We start from the raw sequence: 24,078 nt of genomic DNA on the forward strand, positions 1-24,078 counted from the left end.
CACGTTTGCATTGCATTGCATTTGGCATTTTATCACCTATCCACTCAGCCTATCTTTAATAATGATTTCCAGACATTTTTGCCAGAACAGGCATTAAGCTAACTGGACTGTAATTTCTACCCTCCCCCCCCCCACCCTTCCAATATTAAAAAAAAGAACTAGTGTTACATTAACCACTGTCCAGTCCTAACATATGGAGGATGAGCTCAGGAACAAATACAATTAAGTTCAGTGCCACCTAGTAACTAAACTATAAGTAACATGATGCACACATGTCTTCTCAGAACTAAGCCCCATTTGAACATGGAACTTTTTTTCCTACAAAGAATTGTAGGCGCCAAGGACCTTCTGGCGGTTCCCTCATTGTGAGAAGTGAGGTTACAGGGAACCAGGCAGAGGGCCTTCTCGGCAGTGGCGCCTGCCCTGTGGAACGCCCTCCGATCAGATGTCAAGAAAATAAGCAACTATCTTACTTTTAAAAGACATCTGAAGGCAGCCCTGTTTAGGGATGTTTTTAATGTTTAATACTGTATTGTGTTTTTAATATTCAGTTGGGAGCCGCCTAGAGTGGCTGGGGAAACCCAGCCAGATGGGCGAGGTATAAATAAATTATTATTAATATTATTAAACACATTGCTTATTATCTGTTCCCAATATTTCTATCCCACATTTCTATAAAAACGACTGAGAGCATTGGAGCCATCCCAGTGGAGGGTGAGGAATCCACTGCCACAATCAGTTGACAACAAAAACATTAAAGACTATTGTAACAAAGTATTCCTAAGTAACACAGTCAAGTAGAAGGAATTTTTGCACTTTTTTTCTTTTTAAAAAAATCACCTCTTGAACATCTCTGGTCAGTGACTGTAATAAACAGATTCATTCATTCACCTCTTGAACCCTACTGGGTGCTAAAATAGATGACCAATTGCAATTCACTTGCCCTGAATCCATATGGTAGCCTTCTCAGAAGATGTCCACTTCTGAAAACTGCTGGCATTTACTTGGCATCAACTCCATCAAGCAGCTGTCTAATTGGAGCATAGATGTACGTGCACCTTGACAGTGAAGAAAGGTGTGAATGGTCATGGGTTCCCTAAGGCAGCTTTTGCATTTTTAACTATGAAGCATGTCAGCATTGCTAAGATCAGCAAAAATTAAAAGGTGCACATTCCGCTTGTTCTGAAAATAGTTTTACATCATTTAATGTTGTTAAAAGATCTTTTTGTTCAATACTGACCACTAGGGGTGGGATTTCCCTGCCTTAACTTTAGCAATCCCTTGTTTTATGTTGTATTTCAATTGCTTTTAAAATGCAGATACCTTTATATTGTTTTTCTGAGTGGAGAGCCAGGAAGCAGCCTCAAGAAAGAACAAAGAAATTTGATCCACCCCAACACAGAAAATTTCATTGTTCCCACTTCCTTTAACTCTTAATTGCCCTTAAACATTTTCCCCATCCTCTTGACAGTTCACTTCTCTCTTGGAAGAATAGTTTCTTCTCAGAGGAAATGCAGTACTGAATGGTCTGAATGCAGGTACTTATCAAGGCTGCCAGCTTATAAAGTAAAGGTAAAGGGACCCTTGACTATTAGGTCCAGTCGCGAACGACTCTGGGGTTGCGGTGCTCATCTCACTTTACTGGCCAAGGGAGCTGGTGTTTTGTCTGCAGACAGCTTCCAGGTCATGTGGACAGCATAACTAAGCGGCTTTCTGGCAAACCAGAGCAGCGCACGGAAATGCCGGTTACCTTCCCACGGGAGCAGTACCTATTTATCTACTTGCACTTTGACGTGCTTTCGACTGCTGGGTTGGCAGGAGCAGGGATTGAACAACGGGAGCTCACCCCGTCACGGGGATTTGAACCACCAACCTTCTGATTGGCAAGCCCTAGGCTCTGTGGTTTAGACACAGCGCGACTGGCGCCAGCTTATAGAGACCAGCAAAAGAAAATCCATTTTCAAACAGTGCAACCATGAGCAAGGAACACCTCCATAGAATCAAACACAGTACCTTAGCAAAACTCTCAGTTGCAGTAGTTGGGATCAAGAGAGAGGAATTGGAAAAGCAGAGCAGAAAACCCTTTTATAGCCACAATTCTGTTTAATATACACTTATCTTTACCTGGGGGAAAGTCCCACTGAACTTGCTGAGGCTGGCTTCTCAGTAGGCATGTACTGGCATGTCTTGTCCAGCTGCAATCCTGTGCACAGTGGCGTCGCTAGCCTCTGCGCTGCTGGGGGCGGCGGCAGCGCAGAGGCACCCCCTGGGGGAGGGGCACGACGCGCGCGCCGTGACGTCATCATGACGTCACGACGCACGTGTATACAGAAAGGGGGGATTTCCCCCTTTCCGAGGCTTTTTTTCGGCGGGGGGGTGGTGGTGACCAGCGAGGAGGGGGTGACGGGTGACCCCCACCTCGCTGGTCGCCCCCCCCGCCGAAAAAAGCGGCGGAAAGCGGAAAAAGAAGTAGAGCGGCGCTTAAACGCGCCTGCTCTGCTTCCTTTCCAGGCTTTCCCCGCCCCCCCCCCGCGGTTTTTTCGGCGGGGGGGGGGTGGTGACCAGCGAGGAGGGAGTGACAAGGGTGACCCCCACCTCGCTGGTCGCCCCCCCCGCCGAAAAAAAGCGGCGGAAAGCGGAAAAAGAAGCAGAGCGGCGCTTAAACGCGCCTGCTCTGCTTCCTTTCCAGGCTTTCCCCGCCCCCCCCCGCGGTTTTTTTCGGCGGGGGGGGGGTGGTGACCAGCGAGGAGGGAGTGACAAGGGTGACCCCCACCTCGCTGGTCGCCCCCCCCGCCGAAAAAAAGCGGCGGGAAAGCGGAAAAAGAAGTAGAGCGGCGCTTAAACGCGCCTGCTCTGCTTCCTTTCCAGGCTTTCCCCGCCCCCCCCCGCGGTTTTCTCGGCGGGGGGGGGTGGCCAGCGAGGAGGGAGTGACAAGGGTGACCCCCACCTCGCTGGTCGGCCCCCCCCCCCGCCGAAAAAAGCGCGGAAAGCGGAAAAAGAAGCAGAGCGGCGCTTAAACACGCCTGCTCTGCTTCCTTTCCAGGCTTTCCCCGCCCGCCCTCCCGCGGTTTTTTTTCGGCGGGGGGGGGTGACCAGCGAGGAGGGGTGACAACCCCCCTCGCGGTCGCCCCCCCCCGCCGAAAAAAGCGGCAGAAGCACCCCATCCATGTGCTGCTGCTCCGGGGGTGACGGAGGGAGCAGCGGCGCGTGGGAGTGGCGGGAGGGCCGCCGCTTGACACCCCCACCCGCCGCTGCTCACCCTGTCACTGGGGGCGTCCCGCCCCCACCGCCCCTCCCAGCGACGCCCCTGCCTGTGCATACTCTACTTGGATCCTTACTCAGTAGGACTTGCTCCTGGGCAAACGTGCATGGCTTTGTTCTGTAGATTTTTTATGCCGTTTGTGCTAATGTATGTGATACTGGGTCTTAGCAATCTTTACAATCTCTTGTACCAGCTTACACTAGTTGCGAAAAGAACAGGTGCATCACTGGCTTCAAAGACTGATATGACCCAAAAGGATGAAGATGCTGCCTGCCACTGGACTCGGAGGGCATACATATTCCACAGAAGTCTTATTTATTTCAGCTTGAAGCACAAACCTACCTTAGCCTTACCATGCACAAATAAGAGAGGTCTTGAGGGGACAGCTATCTGTAGACAGGCTAAAAATGCAGCACCATGGGGAACAGAGGGAGTGGTTAAAAGTCTGGAAGTAGGACTGGGAAGAACTCAGTTCAACTCTCCACTGGGCCACTCACGGCCTCTCAGCCTAACCTACCTCACAAGGTGAGGATTACTTGGGGGCAGGGTAGGAGAACTAAGTGTGCTCCCCTGAGCTCCTTGGAGGGAGGGTGGAATAAAATGAGCAAGAGACCACACCTTTAGAGAAACAGTTGTAAAACTGAGAAAATGGTTTCCCCGTGGGGTCTCTACTTCGTTGGTTCTAACGTTCCCCAACACCACCTTCTACCCTTCAGCTGGAAAGTGAAATTACTTTTGATAAACAAATGAAACCATTTTTTAAAAGGCTAATTCACACAATTTTTCTCTTGTCCTAAGACGCTTGCACCAGCAACGTCATTAGCAAATTCCGCAGCAATGAGCCTAAGAGGGAAAGAGAGAGAGAAAACTATCTTTTGGAACTTGAACATCGAACATTTGGTCAGACGCCGGTGAAGTTAAGACCGTGCCGGGTATTATTATTATTTGGTTACCTCAAATCTACTGAGACTCGAGCTCTTGGAGCGAGACTTCTTGCGGAGGTAGACCGAGAAGAACCTGCGCACTGTGAACTTCTTCATGCTCATTTCCATTGCCCCGGCGTCTGGAAGGGCAGCAGGCACCGGAGCCGACAGATGACCCGCAGTGGCCGCGCGAGGCTAAGGCAGCCTGGCACACTCCCGCGTTAGATCCATTCGAGGAGGAGAAGCGGAGGGCGAGCCTTCCTCACTTGGGCAGCCAGGAGAAGGAAGGTCCCTTCGGGGATTCATCCAGTCCCGGGGAGAGAGAGAAAGAGAGACAGCTAAGCCCCTCCGAGGCGCATCTCCAGAAGCGCCCCCGCCGCCCGCGGCTCGCTGCCCGGAGCAGATGAAGCGCCTTTTTCGCTCCGCCTCCGCCGCCGCCGGTGTTTACATTTCCTCGCTGCAACTGCGATCCCAACTCGCTGCCTCTCCGCCCTCTTCGCGCCCCTCCCTCGCCTTCGGTCCCGTTACTACGTCCAATCGGAGCCGCCGGGCTCTTGCTGCCCGCATTATAAGCTCCAAATCCTCAGCCCTTGCAGATGGGAGATAAATATTAAATGTGCCTATTAGTTGTCCTCTTGGTTAAATCAGGTCTTTTGTCAATTTCCTGGCTCTCCCGGATCGCGCGATGGAAGCAGGCGCCCTGCTGCACTCCCGCCCTAAGCCGCTTGCAAACTGCAGCAGAGCGAGGGAGAGCTATAATTATCCTGGTCCGATTTGGGAAGAGATGAGCTGCTCGACAAAGGAGATTCTCCTGGGAGATTTCTCCTGTCAGTCAGTCAATCAGTCAGTCAGTCACATCAGGCTGCTGCAGAAGAGATGCAGCTTCGCAAGCCTTTATTTCTAACTGGGGTAGTGAATGTCTTTCCCCTTTATGACTTTTCTAGAGTTTCAACCAACCCCCCCCCCCCCAAAAAAAATCGTTCAGTTTTAGAGGGAACACTCAAGACCTTGAAACATCACATTGCTTCATTTGCGTTGCTACAGAACTAAAAGATTTCATCTGATCTCTACATACAAGCTCACATTCCAGTACTCACCAACTGCATACCACCACCTTGACTTTTCAGAACCACAGTTTCACCTTAAATGCACTTAGAGGCACTTAAAAGCCATCCTCTTTAATCATCCTGATAGTCTGCATGGCAGTGATATTAAAGGGATGTTAAAAATGCAAATGAGTGCCCAAAGGGTTTGGGTGGAAGAGCAACACTTGGGGGGCCAGCTGACATTTGCATCTGAAGGACCAAGCTCTGAAATGAGTCAGGTACATAAATTACAGAACATTGCTACTATTATGTTCTTGCGACATTAAATGTCTAAATGAGCACTGGTATCATCAAAAATCTGTCGCTGTTGCAAAGAAGGGGACTCTGTGGCCCTACAGATGTCATTGGATTCTAATTTACATCCTCTCCTACCATTGGTCATGCTGGCTGAGGCTCATGGGAGTTGGAGTCTGGAGGGCCACAGTTTCTGTAATCCAGCAGTAACAGTTGCCAAAATGGCCACTCCACTGAATGGGGAACTTGAAGATCTTCTTCTTCTTCTTCTTCTTCTTCTTCTTCTTCTTCTTCTTCTTCTTCTTCTTCTTCTTCTTCTTCTTCTTCTTCTATACTTGGAAGCCTATGCTGGCAATTTCTCATGGGAACATTTCTCTCTATCATAGCTGATGGGGTGGGAATTTCTTTAATGTTTTAAAATTTCCGAAGTTCTTCCCCACATTTGTTCCACCAAACTAATATTGCACCTCCCTCTTGCTAATATTACATCTCCACGCTAAAAGGTTACAATATGGAGATGCCTCCTTCCCACACTGACACTGAATTTCTCTGATGACTTATTCATGACTCAGTTGGGATGGTCAGATACATGTAGATGACAACACAATGCTGAAGATAGTTCCCAGAGGCCACTGCCACCAATCATTCAGCCTTACAAAGAGGAATGTATCATGTGTGAAAGTTGCTAGTCATGTCTTATGACACCTATAGACCATCCTCTTTGTTGTCTCAGCTGATTATGCTGGTCAACTGCCATTTGCCACCCAGCCAGAAATATAAGAAAAGACAGAAATATGTAATTGGCATCTTCTTGGGTCAATTCCTGATTACTTCACTTGAGGGCATGGTTAAAGTGTTTGGACAACAGCATGTGTCCATCCTGTCTTAGAATCAGGAGATTGTAGAGTCATCTACAGGGATCATCTAGATTAACCCCCTGCAATACAGGAATCACAACTAAGTCTTGTTAAAGAATTCCTGGACAAACTGGCTCCAGCTGTTGAAACCATAGTTTTAATGCCACTCTGTGGTCAGAAAGGCACTATAGTCTTTGATCTCATACAATTCAAAACTGTCCATTGTTTTGCGATTATTATTAGTAGTAGCAGCAGCAGCTTCAAAAGTGTGCATTATTATTTTGATCTGGCAAATCTGGCGTGATTTATGACTGAATACAAGTATAATACAAAAAATGGAATTTGTAAATTTGAAGATTTTGCCTATGCAGGAGGATGAAGACTGTTTTATATCCCAGCAAAAGACCTACACAGACTTTACTTGCAGACAATAAAATATACCCAAGGCATATGTGATGGGGTTCCAATCAACAGGGTTCCAATAAACAGGGACAGGCCAAAAATAAATTAAATTGGAAATTGCTTTGGTGTAGTTACACACAAACAATGATTGGAGCAATTTACATTGCAAAAAACTGAGATTAGGGATTCATGTTAGTAACCAATTAATTGACTCCCCTCAGAGGAATGTCTACCACCACAGAAGGAGAGGGGAGAGAAATGGATATGCATAAAGTGAGATATGAGGGGGTGGGGGTCAAAGGTAAATAACATGCTGCCAATTTTAGTACAGAACGGTGTGGCTTCTGGGGAACAGCTACTGCTTGGTGACAGAGCATGTACTTGGCATATAGAAAGTTCAGTCCCTAGCATCTCCAGGTAGGTCTTGGAAAGATCTATCTGACATTCAGGAAAGCTGCTTACAGCCAGTGTTGAAGATACTGGGTTAAATGGACCAGTGGCAGGGTTCAGCATAAGTAGCTTCTGATATCCCTATAATGATTCTTGATTACAAGTCATCAAGATCATTAGAAGACAACCACCGTGAGTGCCTGTGCCATAGAATCCAGGAAGTTTGTATTCAGCAATAAACAACTTGCAGTATGAAATGATGAACATTGCCTTTCTCAAGACAGTGCAGCAGAAGGCAACTTGCTTAGTAGTCCTAGAACAGTGCTGACCCCTGCAAGTCAATGGGCAACATCCAGCAATAGCTTCAGAGTATGGTCATTTAGCTCAGCCTGGCACAATATGCCAAGAAGAGCTTACTTTTGCATCACAACTCCTTTGTTACAGTAGAGTCCTGTTTCAATGGGAAAGTTGTTCTGGGCATTCTCCTACCTCCACTGAAGCCTTCAATGTAATGTGGGATTTAAGATTCCTAATAAAAGTGACCTCAGGATGACCATTCCAGATGGGTGATTGTTTCTAAAGTAAACTAATGAAAAACACTAGAGCTACAGGTTGACCAGTTTTATGTTTCTCCAGGCAGAACAGGGGGAAATCAAAGATAATGCCTGCAAAACAAAACAGGAGCTTTCATGGATTTGTTTTCGCTTGGAATAAGACATGTATGTTCAAGGAAGTTCTCATCTTTGGAGAATGTCACAACTCCATTGATTGGCACCACACCCTGTCTCCATGGCTGATTTCAAGGGTTGAAATCAATCACAAGGTGAAGGGAAGATGATTGGCAAAAGTTGTGGAAAGTGGTAACTTTTTCCATCAAAAATATTGGGAGTAGTCTTAATCAATCAGGAAAATATTGGCTATAGAGACTACCATTTGATGGATAGCTAGGAAAGAAAGTAATAATTAATAACGCTATTAATAAACCACCATGTGCAAATCTTCTAATAAATAAAACTTCTTAGCATTTTATCTGGTGGTGTTTGCAAGGGTCTGTGCAGTCATATGTGATATTGCTATTAAGGAACAGAATGGAGAAATAGAGAACAACTTCCAGATGGAACAAAACCTGGAAGAGCCATAAGCAATTTTAAGATCTTCCTGAACTAGAAAACACGGCTAAAAATGATAGAAAGCACACACACACACACACACACACACACACGCTAGTGTGTACAATGCAGTAGAAAGACTTATTTTCTTGGGGGGGGGGGGAAATGGAAACTATTTGTTTTTTTCTATGTAGTCAATAAACAATATAGATCTATTGCATATTTTTTGCCCCTGAGAAGCACTTATTGACAAACTGGTTTCATCCCCAAAATAAAACCTTATTGTATATCGATTCTACATTGCCCTGCAGTGTGTCTATCTGAAAGCAGATGTATGTGGTCCCGGCAATGGAGGGGTGTATCCACATCTGCCCAGTGACACTGTTGTTGGATGAACACCAAGATCACAAAAGGGGGTTTTCAAATGTGTGATCTAATAAAGGGAAGTGTTTTCACACACATACCAAGCAACCATGCCCAACTACTTGTCAGGTGAGCAGGATCTACAATCAATCTAGATTGAACAAAGCATGCTGAGGACGAGCATGAATTATTCTGGGTTGCGAAAAACTTTTCTCCCTCTGCTACAAGCAGAGAAGAGTGCACATAGCCTAAGAGTGGGCTCTGGCCGAGAACTGCATTGCTATAGTACAAGGGGTGGCTACAAGAAGGAGGGAGGGTCTTTTCAGTACTGGCCTAGCAAAGAAAGAGTGCGGGTGATTTAACTTTTGGATATTTATATATTATCACCTTTACTCTGTTTAAGTTTTTGTATGCCTTTGTTATATTGATGTAAGTTGCCTTGAGATGTTTGTGATTTAAGGCAAGGAATAACAATTGGCTCTCGGGATTCAAAAGTGAAGGTTACCTACTCAGAGATCATATGCAAAAATTTAGATGTAACAATAATTTACTGGATTTATATCCCACCCTTCCTCTCCATAATGCCATATAGGCTCTCCATACACATTCAGGAGCCTGTGAAAAGCCGATCCCCAATGGCTCAGAGACAGTCCATAGCTGATGGTTTGCCATTGCAGGAACAACATACATTGCTTCCCAGCCTTTAAAAAAAACAAAATGTCCTAACTTAAACTTTAAAGGGATATTTAAAAGCCACTTTCCACCCACATAAGCCTTGCCTTAAGCATTTTTTGGCAGATGATAACAGGAACACAAATTTACCTGTTTGATTCTTATTAAGCATTAAAAATTACCCTACCCACAGTGCATTAGAGTTTAGGCCACAATCCTTAGTTCCAAGTATACAGCCAGATGGGCAGGGTATAAATAATAAATTATCATCATCATCATCATCATCATTATACATGGTACAGCCTGATAGGACACAAAAAAGAGATGGGATGGGAAGAGAAGAGGCAGATACCGTTTTTGTAAGTCATCTGTAGGTTGAGGCTCACTTATCAGAGAGGTTATGAGGAACAATTCTTTAGGGAAACAGATGCTGATACCGCAGGTGATATTTTAGCAGAGCCCTACCAGATCAGACCAAATGCCCATCTAATTCAGCATCCTGTTCCCACATGCGATTTCTAACAACGAATGAATATTCAGAGGCATGCAGCTTCTGATACCTGAGTAGCCATTGATAGTCTTATCCTCCACAAATTTGTCTAATCGTCTTTTCATGCCATCCAAGTTGCTGGCCATCACTATTCATGCTACGTAGTTACTGCAGATAAATCACTTGTGGAGGCAGCCCTTAGGCGTATCCGTATTTCCGTTTTGGTTACACAGAGTGCCTCGCTCATAAAACTGTCAGTTTGATATATAGCTATAGCTATACTGTAGATGCAGGAACTACTACCGGTTAGAAGTGCCATATGCAGATCCTTATGTGCTCTGTAATGCACCTGCCAGACTGGCACCACACCAAGAGTAGGAACATCATATTCACTTACTTAAGATCTTTCCCCCTATTATTTATGGATTGGAACCTAAGACAACTTGATTCAAAGCAGTTCACAAACGGAAATGCCCCATCCTGGCCCCAGCATCCATTTGTATGTCCTGCTCCCCACCCTGTCTTTAAAAAAAAAAATGACAAAAGAGAATGCAGATTTCAATAAAATTTACACATGCTAATTTACATGTGTAAGTTCAAACTAAAATTTAAATAGAAAATCATACAACTCACCATCATGGGAAAACCTGTGACCCTTGCTTAGTCTGCTGTGCCTGCTTAATCTGCTGTCAGGGTGCTACCTGTTAATGGGCAACATCCAGCCCCCTGGGTCTCCCTTCTTAAGGTTCATTAAACTGGACTTGGACCAGACAGCAGGAGCTGTCTACCTGGGTGGGGTGGAGCTGCAGCACTAGCCTCCCAGAAGAGGCGACAGTGAGCTTGGGGCTACACAGGTGTGCTGGCAGGTGCACTGGATTGGCTCTGCTAGTCCACCTTGACCTTGACTCCCCCTCCCTGATTTCACTTCTAGGGGGAGTGTATTGCTGTGGCTTGGCAACACGTCAAATATAGGATGCCTTCAAATAATGGGCTGTCCTTTGAAATGTAGGCTCGAAAGATTGGGGACGCTCTTCAACACTGGGGCACAAGAGACTGCTGTAGGCAGGAGAGTAAACTGACCCAAATCAGGCTTGGCTTCTAAGATCAATGTTAATGTATGGAATTGCACCCCCTCCCTCCGGTCTCCTTCTCATCTGAGACTTGCAGGAGAATTATCTTCTTTTGGGAGATATGTGGTCTTAATTATCAAATAATAGTAATATATTTGGCGATTTTTTTAAAAAAACCAAATCTGTCCCTAGATAGAATCACTGTAGGGGGGAAAAACATGTTCTGACAATCTGGGGTTCTAAATGAGTAGGAGATTTTGAAAGGGATTGTGCTAGTTGAAATCCAATCAGCCAACAGTCTCCATACCCATCTCAAGTAACCATGATAACCACATATACTCCAATTTATCCAATTTATCACAGACCTATTTCTGTCCACTTAGAAAGGACTTAGATATATATTTTTTGATTCAATAAAGACACAGATGAGATTTCAACATCTGCTACATGTCTGCCTCATCATCCAACTAGTTGGAGAAATAGATTGGAAAGAATATAGAGCAGAATATGTGTACACACACACACACACACACACACACAGGTGTCTGATTACTGTGCCTGGCATTGTAGTAGTGTGGAAAGACCTGACAAGAAACCACATTGAGTTTTTGACAGTCTCTGACATCTTTTCCGATGAATTAAGTATACCCTTGGTAATTTCACAGGTGGAACAAAAATTTGATTTGTGCATTAGACAATGTAACTTTAAATAAGTACAGTACGAAGATCAGGGGTAGGCAACCTAAGGCCCGTGGGCCGGATGCGGCCCAATCGCCTTCTCAATCCGGCCCACGGATGGCCCGGGAATCAGCGTGTTTTTACATGAGTAGAATGTGTCCTTTTATTTAAAATGCATATCTGGGTTATTTGTGGGGCATAGGAATTAGTTCATTTCCCCCCAAAAAATATAGTTCGGCCCATGCCACATGGTCTGAAAAAGGTTGCTGAACCCTGACGTAGATCATGTCCAGTGTGAGGTTTTTTTGTATCGTTTCTTCTGGCAATAGAGATGCAATGTTGACTTTGCTGCAGAGCAATATCCTACCTTGTTGCGCTGTGGAAACAACAATAAAAACAGTAGTAGATGCCCTGTTGGCTGGGGCTGATGGGAGGTGTAGGTCAAAACAACTGGAGAGAAGCAGGGTGAATAAAGCTGCTCTACAGCATAATTCATTGTATACATTAGAAATTACCAACAGGAAGAATATTGCACTCAAGAGTTAGAATGCTTCTGTTTACCAACATACTCAGGAATAGGTTGCCAATTGACCAGGAAAACACCGCCTGACCTACCTGTTATACAGTTCAGGTTTCTATGGCGGCTTCTTCATTCACAAAATGGCAAATTTTCCTCTCTTGAGATTTTATATTTAAACATGGTTTAATTTCAACACACACACTATATTTTTGTACTGCAGAATTTATTGTACAGCGTTCAAGTTAGCTTTTTTGTTTTCTTTTGTTAAAGTAAGAGTTTCATTATTCAGAAGCAGGTAAGGGCTTGGTATGACAATACCTGTGCGATTTTGGAATGGAACACCAGAATCTTTTTTTGAAGCCATCTGAATGAGGTTCTCTTTTGTAAGGTTGCTGAAGAAAAGTAGGAGGTTACCTTACTGAAAAAAAATTCTTCTGAAATTTATTAATGTTGTAGACCACAGGATGGGCCACAATCCAGCACAGTTAGAATGACTAAGGCCATCATCCACATTCTAGAAATTAAGTCCTGTTTAAATCAATGGGACTTACTTATGAGCAAAGATGCTTAGGTGAATGCTGTAACTCTTAGCTGGATTATGATCTTGCTTGTGGGGATTTAAAAAACAAAACAAAACTATTGAGGAACACCTGCCTAATATTTGGGGAGAAAATTTGGCTGCAAAATAATCACCATAAGATTAAGGCTGCAAAACGCAATCTACATTACCTATTGAAATATCTCACTGCTAGGACTATGCACACAGTGGCATACTCTGGCTCCAGGGTACATCCACCACTGGTGTTTGAAGCTGTGTACACACAATGTTAGCCACAATCCATATCTATCCTGTAGTTTCTTGAGAAATACTGCTGTTTGGTGTGTTTCCCCTCAAACCAGCTTCCATCCCATTTGAAAACATAAGCCACAGTTAACATGAGGTATGCATATCTGAGACAGTCATTGCACATGGTAGTGCATGCATAGATATCAGCTTCACTGGATAGAAATTGGGGGAGTTGCAGGGGCACGGAAACCAAACAGGTAATGTTCATTGGGTGAATATATTCTACCCCCACCCCCTGGTGTGTGATTTAATATTCAGTGGGGGGAAGCAACCTTACTGTGCGGTAAGCTGCCAATGTGTACATAGCCTGAGTTGGATAGGATCAGGATATAAATCTGCAGTTATGAGCACACTAATTCACACTGACATTAATGTGACTTGCTCTCAGTAAAGTGTATATCACTTGTATTTGGACTGTCTGATAAAAGCAAGTGAATTCTTCAGTTTAATACTTTGGAGCAAAACCTAAAAACTTCTTTACATCTAGGGTTTAATATTTCCCGAGTTGCAAACATTTGATCAAGAAGAGTTATTGTCTTCAAACCTGTCTTAATGGAAAGGAAAAGAAAGAATGTGGCCAAATGGATTTAAATTAAATTAGTTTGTGGACAATGCCAAGTGTAGAACAGTCTTTTCACATATTTCAGCAAACTCACAACTGCTGCAGTTTAGCCGGGACACCAACTACCGGTACAGTGGTGCCCCGCTAGACGAATGCCTCGCTAGATGAAAAACTTGCTAGACGAAAGGCATTCGCTAGCGGAAAGCTGCCCCGCAAGACGAAAAAGTCAATGGGCTTGCCTCGCAAGACAAAAAAAAAATTTCCCCATGAAAACCGCTATTCTGCCTTGGTGCTTCGCAAGACGAAAAATTCGCTATACGAAGACACTCGCAGAACGAATTATTTTCGTCTTGCGAGGCACCACTGTACTTTCAGAGTAGTCTTAGGGTAAACACAACCCTCCAATGGTCAGTTATAAAAGTAACAGTTTGTGAGTGTGTGTTTCACTATACTTATGCAAGCAAAACCTCTAGAACGGACAACATATAACTATTGTTTACTAACTTATATATAAGCCCGACTGTCACTATTTTGCAAGAGGCATTCAGCAAAATATCAGAATCTTACGTTTGCACATTTAAAAGTGTTCCACTGCCCTAGTGCAACAAATCCACTTGAAAAACAGAGACATATTGCGGTTAATAGACTGACAGAGAAATGCACAGAAAAGTGTGGGATGAATAAACAATTGAAGGGAAGATGTATAAACACCCTGCAAGCAACTCAAGATAAATGTTCACTGTAGTACAACTGCCCTGCAAACAAGTAAGAATGGATATTTAGTTAAGACCACCATAGAACCTCTGCACAAACTTTGTGTTAGCTGCGCTTCCTATGCTGCAGAGGGTTGGGCTAGATGACCTTTAGGGTTTCTTCCAACTCTACAACTCCGATTCTAAATCAGAATGAATGTTCAGCAAACAGGTAGTTTCTCTGGAGGAGCCCCAATATATCTAATCCAGCCATTTTCAACCAGTGTGCCATGGCACCCTGGTGTGCCTTGAATAGTCAGCGGTGCTATGGGCAACCCTGGCCTCTGGACCTCTCTCCTTCCCTCCCTTCCTCTGATGCCCTCTTGCATCTCTGCCTCCCAAAGACTTGCACACTACTTGTTGCAGCAGCTCTGACTACAAGCTCCCTAGGCGAATTGTGCCTCTGGGGCTGGCCAGGGGGTGCTACCTAGGCCCCTGTGGGGAAGTGTGAGAAGATACCTCTCTTTGGGGCAGGGGGGCAGTTCAGAGACCAGGGGTGGCAGCTGCAGCTGCTCAGAGGACTTCCAAAGACAGGGGAGAGAAGAGAGCAGACTGAGGGAACACTCCACAAGGGAGGGTGTTCGAAAAGGGGTGAGGGGCTGCCATCTCTGCAGGCAAGGGTTGCCATAACTGGGCTCCTGAGCCCCACAGGGGTGCCGCAGAATGAATGCAGTTGGTCAAGGGAGCCGTGGGCCCCAAAAGGTTGAAAACCTCTTATCTTATCAGAGGAGTGAGCATGGCAGGCAGCTTTTCAGTTTAATGCTAACCATTTTACTCGGAAGGAAGTCTCGCTTATGCCAGTGAGGCTTAGGCTCTAACAAGTAATAATTATCTTGATTTCTATGTAGTCTCACATGTCATTCTTATGCAGAAAGTGCAAAAAGTGGGGGTGGGGGACTCCAGGTGCTACAAAATACAATTTATTGTAAGCCCATATTTTTGTGTGTGTGTGGGGGGGTATCCTTTATCAAAAGCAGAGTTTTAGCAACCATCTTGACACAGCAAGAACTCCTGTAGAGTTACATGCACCTAAAGCCATTCATTTATTGGACTTGTGTGTGCTTGTCTTCATTTATTGAATGGGCTGTGACATTAAAACAAAACAAAAACAAAATGTAAGGTCCTGTCCCCCATAATCCCCAGCTCTGAAGGGTGCTCTTGTTCTTGCTCTCTCTTTCTTTCTCTGTCTCTCTGTTTCTCTCTCCCTCCCCCTCCTCCCCCCTCTCTCTCACACACAATTTCCCCTGCAGCTAAGACAAATCTCTCAATTTCTCCTGATTCTGGAAGTAGTGGAGTGAAATGTTGGTGGGTTTGCTTCCCGCACTCCCCTTCTACAACCCTCCCCTAAGATACTAGTGGGTGGGTGGGGAATACAGCTTTCAATCACAAAATGATAAATCCTGAGTCTTAAGACAAAAATAGCAAGTTGTCCTATATCTCCTGCCATTCATTATCAATTGCTACTGAGCCATTGTCAAGTTTATGCTCAGCAGGAAGTGTGCTGCTTAATAGCTATAAAATAATATTCCACAAACCTGTTGATGGAGAGATTATAGTAACTAACTGCATAAACTACAGGGCGGGGGGAATAGCATTGTGGAGGCAAATAAGTGCATGGATCTAATGGCGGATCGCTAGCTGCCTAATCCTGCACTTCCAATAAACCTTAATTCCTCAAATTACTCAACACAATGCATAGCGTTCATGCTTCACTTAAAGAATCTGACAACTTAAAAACATGAATTGTTATATATAATATATACAGTGCAAACACTGCTTTACTGTATTTTCCAGACAGCATATAACAGAAGTTGGTTGCAACACGTATCATTGGACATGACGGCCCTGATTCTTACGACCCACAAAGTCACTTCTGACCTTTGCTGTCTTCCTCTACTTCAAGAATTTGTTTGCTGGCTGTTGGACTGCAAACAGCCCGAGACCGTATGGCTAATGGTCAAGGATGAAGGGAAGCTGGAGTGCAACAGCAGCTAGAGCGCATCACATCAGCTACCCCTGGCCTAGAGCATTAAAACAACAATATGGCAGCTACTACATAGTATAAGGACTTTCGCTTTTCCATGTTATATGGCAAAGGCTAGAATTTTAATCAAAGCTTGTAAAATATAAGGGTGATAAGACTTTCTCCTTGGTTTGCACTGCCCTTTGTTCAAGTCCTCTAGCTGAACAGGAATTCAGGAGAATTTTGAAAGTTAACTCCAGATTTGGAGCATGTTGCAGCTTTCTGTTCCTTCAATTCATTTTCATTTTTACTCCCCATCTGAGTCACTGATCCACATATATGCACTGATAAAACGCTGGGGGAGGGGGAAAACAATTATGATGCACCTGCAAAAGAACTTATTCTCTAGATGATGTGAACCCTTTATTGGTAGTAACAAGTTGATACTATCGTCTCCTTTTTGGGGTCACCAATTCTTTTCCTTTTATAAGCTCAGTCCTAAGCACATTTACTTAGAAATACCATTGAATGCAATCCAGCTTACTCTCAGGTATGGGGGACCAGGATCGTAGCAACAATCCGTTGCATTGTTTAGAATGATTAAGGTAATTGACTGCCATAGGCTTAAGAGCACTTTAAACTGTGTTGCACTGCAGCCGATGATTACATGCTTCTTTATATTATGCAGCAATGCAATTTGTCAATATAATATAATAATGGCCAAATGAGCCTGTCCATTTTCTTCTCCTGAACTGATTTGCTCGGATGGGAAGGAGGGGTACCTTTAAAGCCGAGAGGGAAGGGAAAGTGCCAGTTAATTTGGGAAAGCGCTCACCTGAGGGCACTCCTAAATACCAGTTTCTTCTAGGAACTGCACCAGATAGTGCTGCTATTTTCCTTTGATTTAGGGAGTTGCCTCTGCCTTTATGATATAAGCAGCCATTTCATCGTTCTTCTCCCTCACCTCAGACCTATTTGTGTGACTAATGCACCATAAACCAAGGATAGAGGCAACGCAAGACTGTCCTGCTTAGTGATGCTAAATTCTCGAGAATAATCTTTTTGAGAATATTCTCGAGAATATTTTCAATTAATGAGAATATTAGAGAATTTTCATTTAAAATAGAAGAATATTCATTTTAATGCACTGAAAATTATATAATTTTAATGCATTGAAAATGATATAATTAGTTAATATACATGTTTATTCATGGGTAAACTTGTTCAGATGGCAACCAAAAACTGAACAGATACTTTTATTCAATGGGGCAATGCAGTGAATTCACATTCTTTGATTTTTTTACACCAAACTTGAAACTGAAAATTCAGCGTGAATGACTCATGTTAATCACTAAGCCTGCCACTAACCATATATTTACCATCAACTTTGAATTCTAATTATGTTGTGTATGTATGAAATGTAGCTTTTAAAGTAAAAGGAATATATATACTCAGATTTGCTACATGAGTACATTCTTTAATAAGCATATCTACATGGTACAGTATTTTCAGTGCAACACTAATAAAATCAATATGAAGTTTAAAATAAATGCTATTATTTCCAGAAAATAAAACACAAATAATCAGTAATGACAAGTTACATAACATTAGAAATGCAAATTACTATCTGCTTAGACAAGTAAGGCAACACACAACATATTTAAATTATAACTGATAAATTGTCACAAGAAATTTAAAATATAGGCTTTAAGTAACAAGTCTCAAATGTTTATAAGTTTATATTGACTCCTCAAACATCTTAAGAGGATAAGTCACCATCTTCGTCTCCACTGGTAACAGAGCTTTCAGTTCCACACTGATCATCTGCAAGATCATAGAACAAAGTTGATGGTTGGGTAAAATTCAATGAGCTTGTTAGAAGCTGTTTTCTTCTCTTCTAGGAGTTTTAAGTTATGAGCTACATATGTAAGCTTTCCTGCTCTGTCTACAGTAAGCCTATTCCTTTTTGCTGAATGAATAAGTCCATAAGTACTGAAGCTACGTTCTGTTGCAGCTGTCGTTGGTGGCATATTTAAAATGTCCACAGTCACTCTGCAAAGCATGTTCCCTTCCACCAAACCACTGCATCCACTTTTGTAAAACTGGTTCTTACATTAGAATTTACAGTTTGTGGAGAATATTCTCTGGAGAATTTTCTAGCAGAGAACATTCTCGAGAATATTCTCCGGAGAATATTCTCACCTCACATCACTAGTCCTGCTTCACTGGCCTGAAAGCAAAGAAATATGAATATGATTTGCACTGAACTGAGAAGCAACCAGCCCAGCTTACATATGGAATAAAAACTGAGTGACTGTGGAGGATGACGAAGCAGGGGCAGAGGCAAGAGTCCCAAGGAAAGGATGGGAAGTGATTGGCAGTAGGGTTCATGGGTCAAACTGCAGAAAATGGTGGAATCCTTTCTTCCCAAACTCCTGTGGGCCCAAAAAGGCCAAGTAAGCACAGGGCAGCCTGGGCAGCCTTTGAGCAGCTTGGTCATTAAAGGTACATATTGCACAGAATGAGGAATCGCACCAGAATCTGAAGCTTCATTATAGGGCCAGGTGGAACATCATTTGTCCTGCTGAGTCATCTGCCAACCACTGACCCAGAAACCATGGTATCACTTCATCCTCTAGCTAGCTATGTTGCTGGCATGCTTTCTCCCAGCAAATGACCATGATTGTTCTATGAACTGCCCTGAGACCTCTTGGTATAGGGTGGTATATAAATTCAAACAACAACAACAACAACAACAACAACAACAACAACAATGCCTTTCCAGGGTTTCAGACAGGGTTTTACTCTACCTGGAGATGCCAGGGATTGACCCATGGACCTTCTGCATGCAAAGGAGATGCTCTACCACTGAGCTACAGCCTTTCTCCATATGGAATAACCCTGAACCAAAGGCCTGCTGTTCAAGCTTTACACCACCACGTTTGCAACTACTAAAAAACAAAACCAAGCATCTTGGCAATGCCTATAATACAAATGGCCCATTGCAGAGCACGAGTGGACAAGCTACACTGTCACTTTTTATTTGTATTCACATCCACATGTTAAAAGCAGGTAACCATGCCAGAGCGTGTTACAACAACCATGTGTTGAGGGTGACAGAAAAAGAATGCAGCAGTGCTTTAACCACCCTACAGAGCTCTCTTAAGCCTACTACATATTTTAACATGCTCACACCATTAACACATTTTCTAAAGCACTTTCTGGATGTGGACTGTTTTACTGGTACGCTATGCTGCACACCAAGCATGCAATGCAGTGACATGATGAGGCATAGCCACAGGCTCTACCTTGCGGTCAGATTTCATCCAAATGGAAAGGAGTAAAGACACTATGATGTGTTGGAAGCACACAAAACAAACGATCTGCACAGAAAATGCCATCCTATTGCAGACTCTGAAATCCAGAACAAGCTTGCAGGTGCTGCTGTAGTATTTATACCCAACTTTAATAGAAAATTGCTGGCTTTCAAGTTGAAAATAGAACTGGAAAAAACAGCTCCCATAAACAGTAGAAAGCAGTCTTCTATTCATTTTCTTGGGATATCAGGATATATGATATCCCATGACGTCAGTAAAACTAGAGGGAATCCAGCCGAAATATTTAAGATGAGATGTCATATTTTGGGTCATTTTTCATTAGTTGGCTTCCTCTTATTCCATGCCAGACACCAGCTCTTGTTAGAATACAGTGACATTAAGAACCTCTATTTATCAAGCACATCTGCCCACAGTTTTGCACTGAGAATGTGCAGCCGCACACTCTCTGGCAACATTAATTATATACATGCAGCAGACAGATGTCCCAGCTAAGCAAATAATGAGAGAGTTTGCATCCAAATCTGCCTCCTGCTAAGAGAGAGAGGTCACATTTTCTAATTTCAGTCTTAATCACTGAAAGTAGATTTGCAATTAACATCTGTGTAGGATCTACACTCATTAAAACACATGGTGTTTTTTCCACAGTCAGATCTAGGAACACTAATTGCACCTGGATATTCCTGGAGATGTCATATTTGGGCCGTTTGCACCATTTTAATTTTTTTTTTTAAAAAAAAAAACTCAACCTCAGTATAAACATCAAGTAGATGTAAAAGGAGAAGAGGAACCCTTTCATTTTCAAGCTGTATGCATAAGTCTCCTGTATAATGTTACGAGCCTCCATCCACAGTTCTTCAGGTACTCTATCCACCAAATCTAAATCCTTGAACCTGTTCTTCACTTCAACTGTGTATTCATAAGGAATTTGATTTAGATTGAATCTTACTGGCCCAGTGGTTTTTCCTACTTTCTTCAGTTTAAGCTGGAATTTTGCTATAAGAAGCTGATGATCTGAGTCACAGTCAGCTCAGTTTTTGCTGAGTGTATAGAGCTTCTCCATCTTTGGCTGCAGAGAATATAATCAATCTGATTTCGATGTTGCCCATCTGGTGATGTCCATGTGTAGAGTCGTCTCTTGTGTTGTTGGAAAAGAGTGTTTGTGATGACCAGCTTGTTCTCTTGACAGAACTCTATTAGCCTTTGCCCTGCTTCATTTTGATCTCCAAGGCCAAACTTGCCAGTTGTTCCTTTTATCTCTTGACTTCCTACTTTAGCATTCCAATCCCCTATAATGAGAAGAACATCCTTCTTTGGTGTCATTTCTATAAGGTGTTGTAAGTCTTCATAGAATTGATCAATTTCGGTTTCTTCAGCACTGGTAGTTGGTGCATAAACTTGGATTACTGTGATGTTAAAAGGACTGCCTTGGATTCGTATCGAGATCATTCTATCATTTTTGAAGTTGCATCCCAGTACAGCTTTCGCCACTCTTTTGTTGACTATGAGGGCCACTCCATTTCTTTTACGGGATTCCTGCCCACAGTAGTAGATATGATAGTCATCCGAACTGAATTCGCCCATTCCTGTCCATTTTAGTTCACTGATGCCTAGGATGTCAATGTTTATTCTTGCCATCTCATTTTTTACCACATCCAGCTTACCAAGGTTCATGGTTCTTACATTCCAGGTTCCTATGCAATACTTTTCTTTACAGCATTGGACTTTCCTTTCGCTTCCAGGCATATCCACAACTGAGCGTCCTTTCGGCTTTGGCCCAGCCGCTTCATCAGCTCTGGATCTACTTGTACTTGTCCTCCGCTCTTCCCCAGTAGCAAGTTGGACGCCTTCCGACCTGAGGGGCTCATCTTCCAGCGTCATATCTTTTATATGCCTGTTGTCTTTGTCCATGGAGTTTTCTTGGCAGGGATACTGGAGCGGCTTGCCAGTTCCTTCTCCAGGTGGATCACGTTTGGTCCAAACTCTCCGCTATGACCTGTCCATCTTGACCTGTCCATAGCTTGCCTGAGTAATTCAAGCCCCTTCGCCACGACAAGGCAGTGATCCATGAAGGGGGGCAGTGATCCATGAAGGGGATTTATTCAGAGATTTATTCAAGAAAATTGGAGATATGAAAGGAACATTTCGTACAAAGATTACCACAATTAAGGACAAAAGTGGAAAGGACCTAACAGAAGCAGAAGACATCAAGAAGAGGTGGCAAGAATACACAGAGGAATTATACCAGAAAGATATGGAGGTCTCATACACCCCAGGAAATGTGGTTGCTGACCTTGAGCCAGACATCCTGGAGAGTGAAGTCAAATGGGCCTTAGAAAGCCTTGCTAACAACAAGGCCAGTGGAAGTGATGATATTCCAGCTGAACTATTTAAAATTTTAAAAGAGGATGCTGTTAAGGTGCTGCACTCAATATGCCAGCAAGTTTGGAAAACTCAGCAGTGGCCAGAGGATTGGAGAAGATCAGTCTACATCCCAATCCCAAAGAAGGGCAGTGCCAAAGAATGCTCCAACTACCGCACAATTGCACTCATTTCACACGCTAGCAAGGTTATGCTTAAAATTCTACAAGGCAGGCTTAAGCAGTATGTGGACCGAGAACTCCCAGAAGTGCAAGCTGGATTTCGAAGGGGCAGAGGAACCAGAGACCAAATTGCAAACATGCGCTGGATTATGGAGAAAGCCAGAGAGTTCCAGAAAAACATCTACTTCTGCTTCATTGATTATGCAAAAGCATTTGACTGTGTCGACCACAGCAAACTATGGCAAGTTCTTAAAGAAATGGGAGTGCCGGATCACCTCATTTGCCTCCTGAGAAATCTCTATGTGGGACAAGAAGCTACAGTTAGAACTAGATATGGAACAACTGATTGGTTCAAAATTGGGAAAGGAGTACGACAAGGCTGTATATTGTCTCCCTGCTTATTTAACTTATATGCAGAATACATCATGCGAAAGGCTGGACTGGATGAATCCCCAACCGGAATTAAGATTGCCGGAAAAAATATCAACAACCTCAGATATGCTGATGATACTACCTTGATGGCAGAAAGTGAGGAAGAATTGAAGAACCTTTTAATGAGGGTGAAAGAAGAGAGCGCAAAATATGGTCTGAAGCTCAACATCAAAAAAACTAAGATCATGGCCACTGGTCCCATCACCCCCTGGCAAATAGAAGGGGAAGAAATGGAGGCAGTGAGAGATTTCACTTTCTTGGGTTCCATGATCACTGCAGATGGTGACAGCAGTCACGAAATCAGAAGACGCCTGCTTCTTGGGAGAAAAGCAATGACAAACCTAGACAGCATCTTAAAAAGCAAAGACATCACCTTGCCGACAAAGGTCCGTATAGTTAAAGCTATGGTTTTCCCAGTAGTAATGTACGGAAGTGAGAGCTGGACCATCAAGAAGGCTGATCGCCGTAGAATTGATGCTTTTGAATTATGGTGCTGGAGGAGACTCTTGAGAGTCCCGTGGACTGCAAGAAGATCAAACCTATCCATTCTCAAAGAAATCAGCCCTGAGTACTCACTAGAAGGACAGATCCTGAAGTTGAGGCTCCAGTACTTTGGCCACCTCATGAGAAGAGAAGAATCCCTAGAAAAGACCCTGATGTTGGGAAAGATGGAGGGCACAAGGAGAAGGGGACGACAGAGGATGAGATGGTTGGACAGTGTTCTCGAAGCTACTAACATGAGTTTGGCCAAACTGCGAGAGGCAGTGAAGGATAGGCGTGCCTGGCGTGCTCTGGTCCATGGGGTCACGAAGAGTCGGACACGACTGAACGACTGAACAACAACAACAATGCATAAGTCTCTAGTTTATTCACTAAAATCAATAAAGAGAAGGAAGTAGTATATGAAGAGTAATATTTGATGCTAACAGCACAATTCCTACCATGAATCTGCCACTTTTCCCTATGAGAAACTGGTTCCCTAGTAAAAACACTGTTTTTAGCCCAACATAATAAAGATGGTTGAGAACTATATAGTAAACAGTATATATACCACCTCCTCTACATAGGCTGATTAGAGAAAAATAACTGCAGATTTCCTTCAATGCAGAATGCACGCAAAGGCACATACACCTAACAGCCTTGCTCATGAAATCATTAATCAACACCAAAATAAAACACTTTAAAGCATCAAGGCCATCACAGAACCATTGAACGTGTGGTGGTCAGGAGTAAGAACAACAGACACAAGCAGGCTCCATGCATTCAGGTTCCATGCGTGGCTTCCAACCACACACTATTTATTATTATTATTTGTTCACCTATCAAAGGCTTGTATTGAATGCTTGCATTGGAAACAAGTTCCAAAACAATCAGGTCTTCCATGGTATTTGGAAATGAAATATTGTAACAGTGTAGGCTTCAAACGTGCAACCATGGCCAACACATCCTTAAGTCTTGTCCCCTCTTCCTTGCTGTTTAAGGATTTCTTTCATATCATGTGAATAGGCTAAGACAGACCTTGCTGAGTTTTCAAGCTTCTAATAAATATGTGATGTGATTAATCCTAG

General features: G+C 43.4%; 1 protein-coding gene across 3 annotated transcripts in view; it reads right to left on the minus strand.

The window, feature by feature from the left end:
- RPS6KA2 (ribosomal protein S6 kinase A2) overlaps window positions 1–24,078 on the minus strand; it is a 212,836-nt gene that overhangs the window by 124,773 nt on the left and 63,985 nt on the right. The window contains exon 1 of one of the 3 annotated variants that reach the window (XM_033144162.1): window positions 4,216–4,363. The exons of the other annotated variants lie outside the window; for them this stretch is intronic. Coding sequence (XP_033000053.1) covers window positions 4,216–4,314 — 99 coding nt within the window. The 5' untranslated portion in view covers window positions 4,315–4,363. Of the gene's footprint in view, window positions 1–4,215; window positions 4,364–24,078 lie in introns of those variants that run through there. 3 annotated transcript variants of the gene reach the window in all.

The sequence above is a fragment of the Lacerta agilis genome, chromosome 3 (assembly GCF_009819535.1).
Source record: "Lacerta agilis isolate rLacAgi1 chromosome 3, rLacAgi1.pri, whole genome shotgun sequence".
Taxonomy (NCBI): domain Eukaryota; kingdom Metazoa; phylum Chordata; class Lepidosauria; order Squamata; family Lacertidae; genus Lacerta; species Lacerta agilis.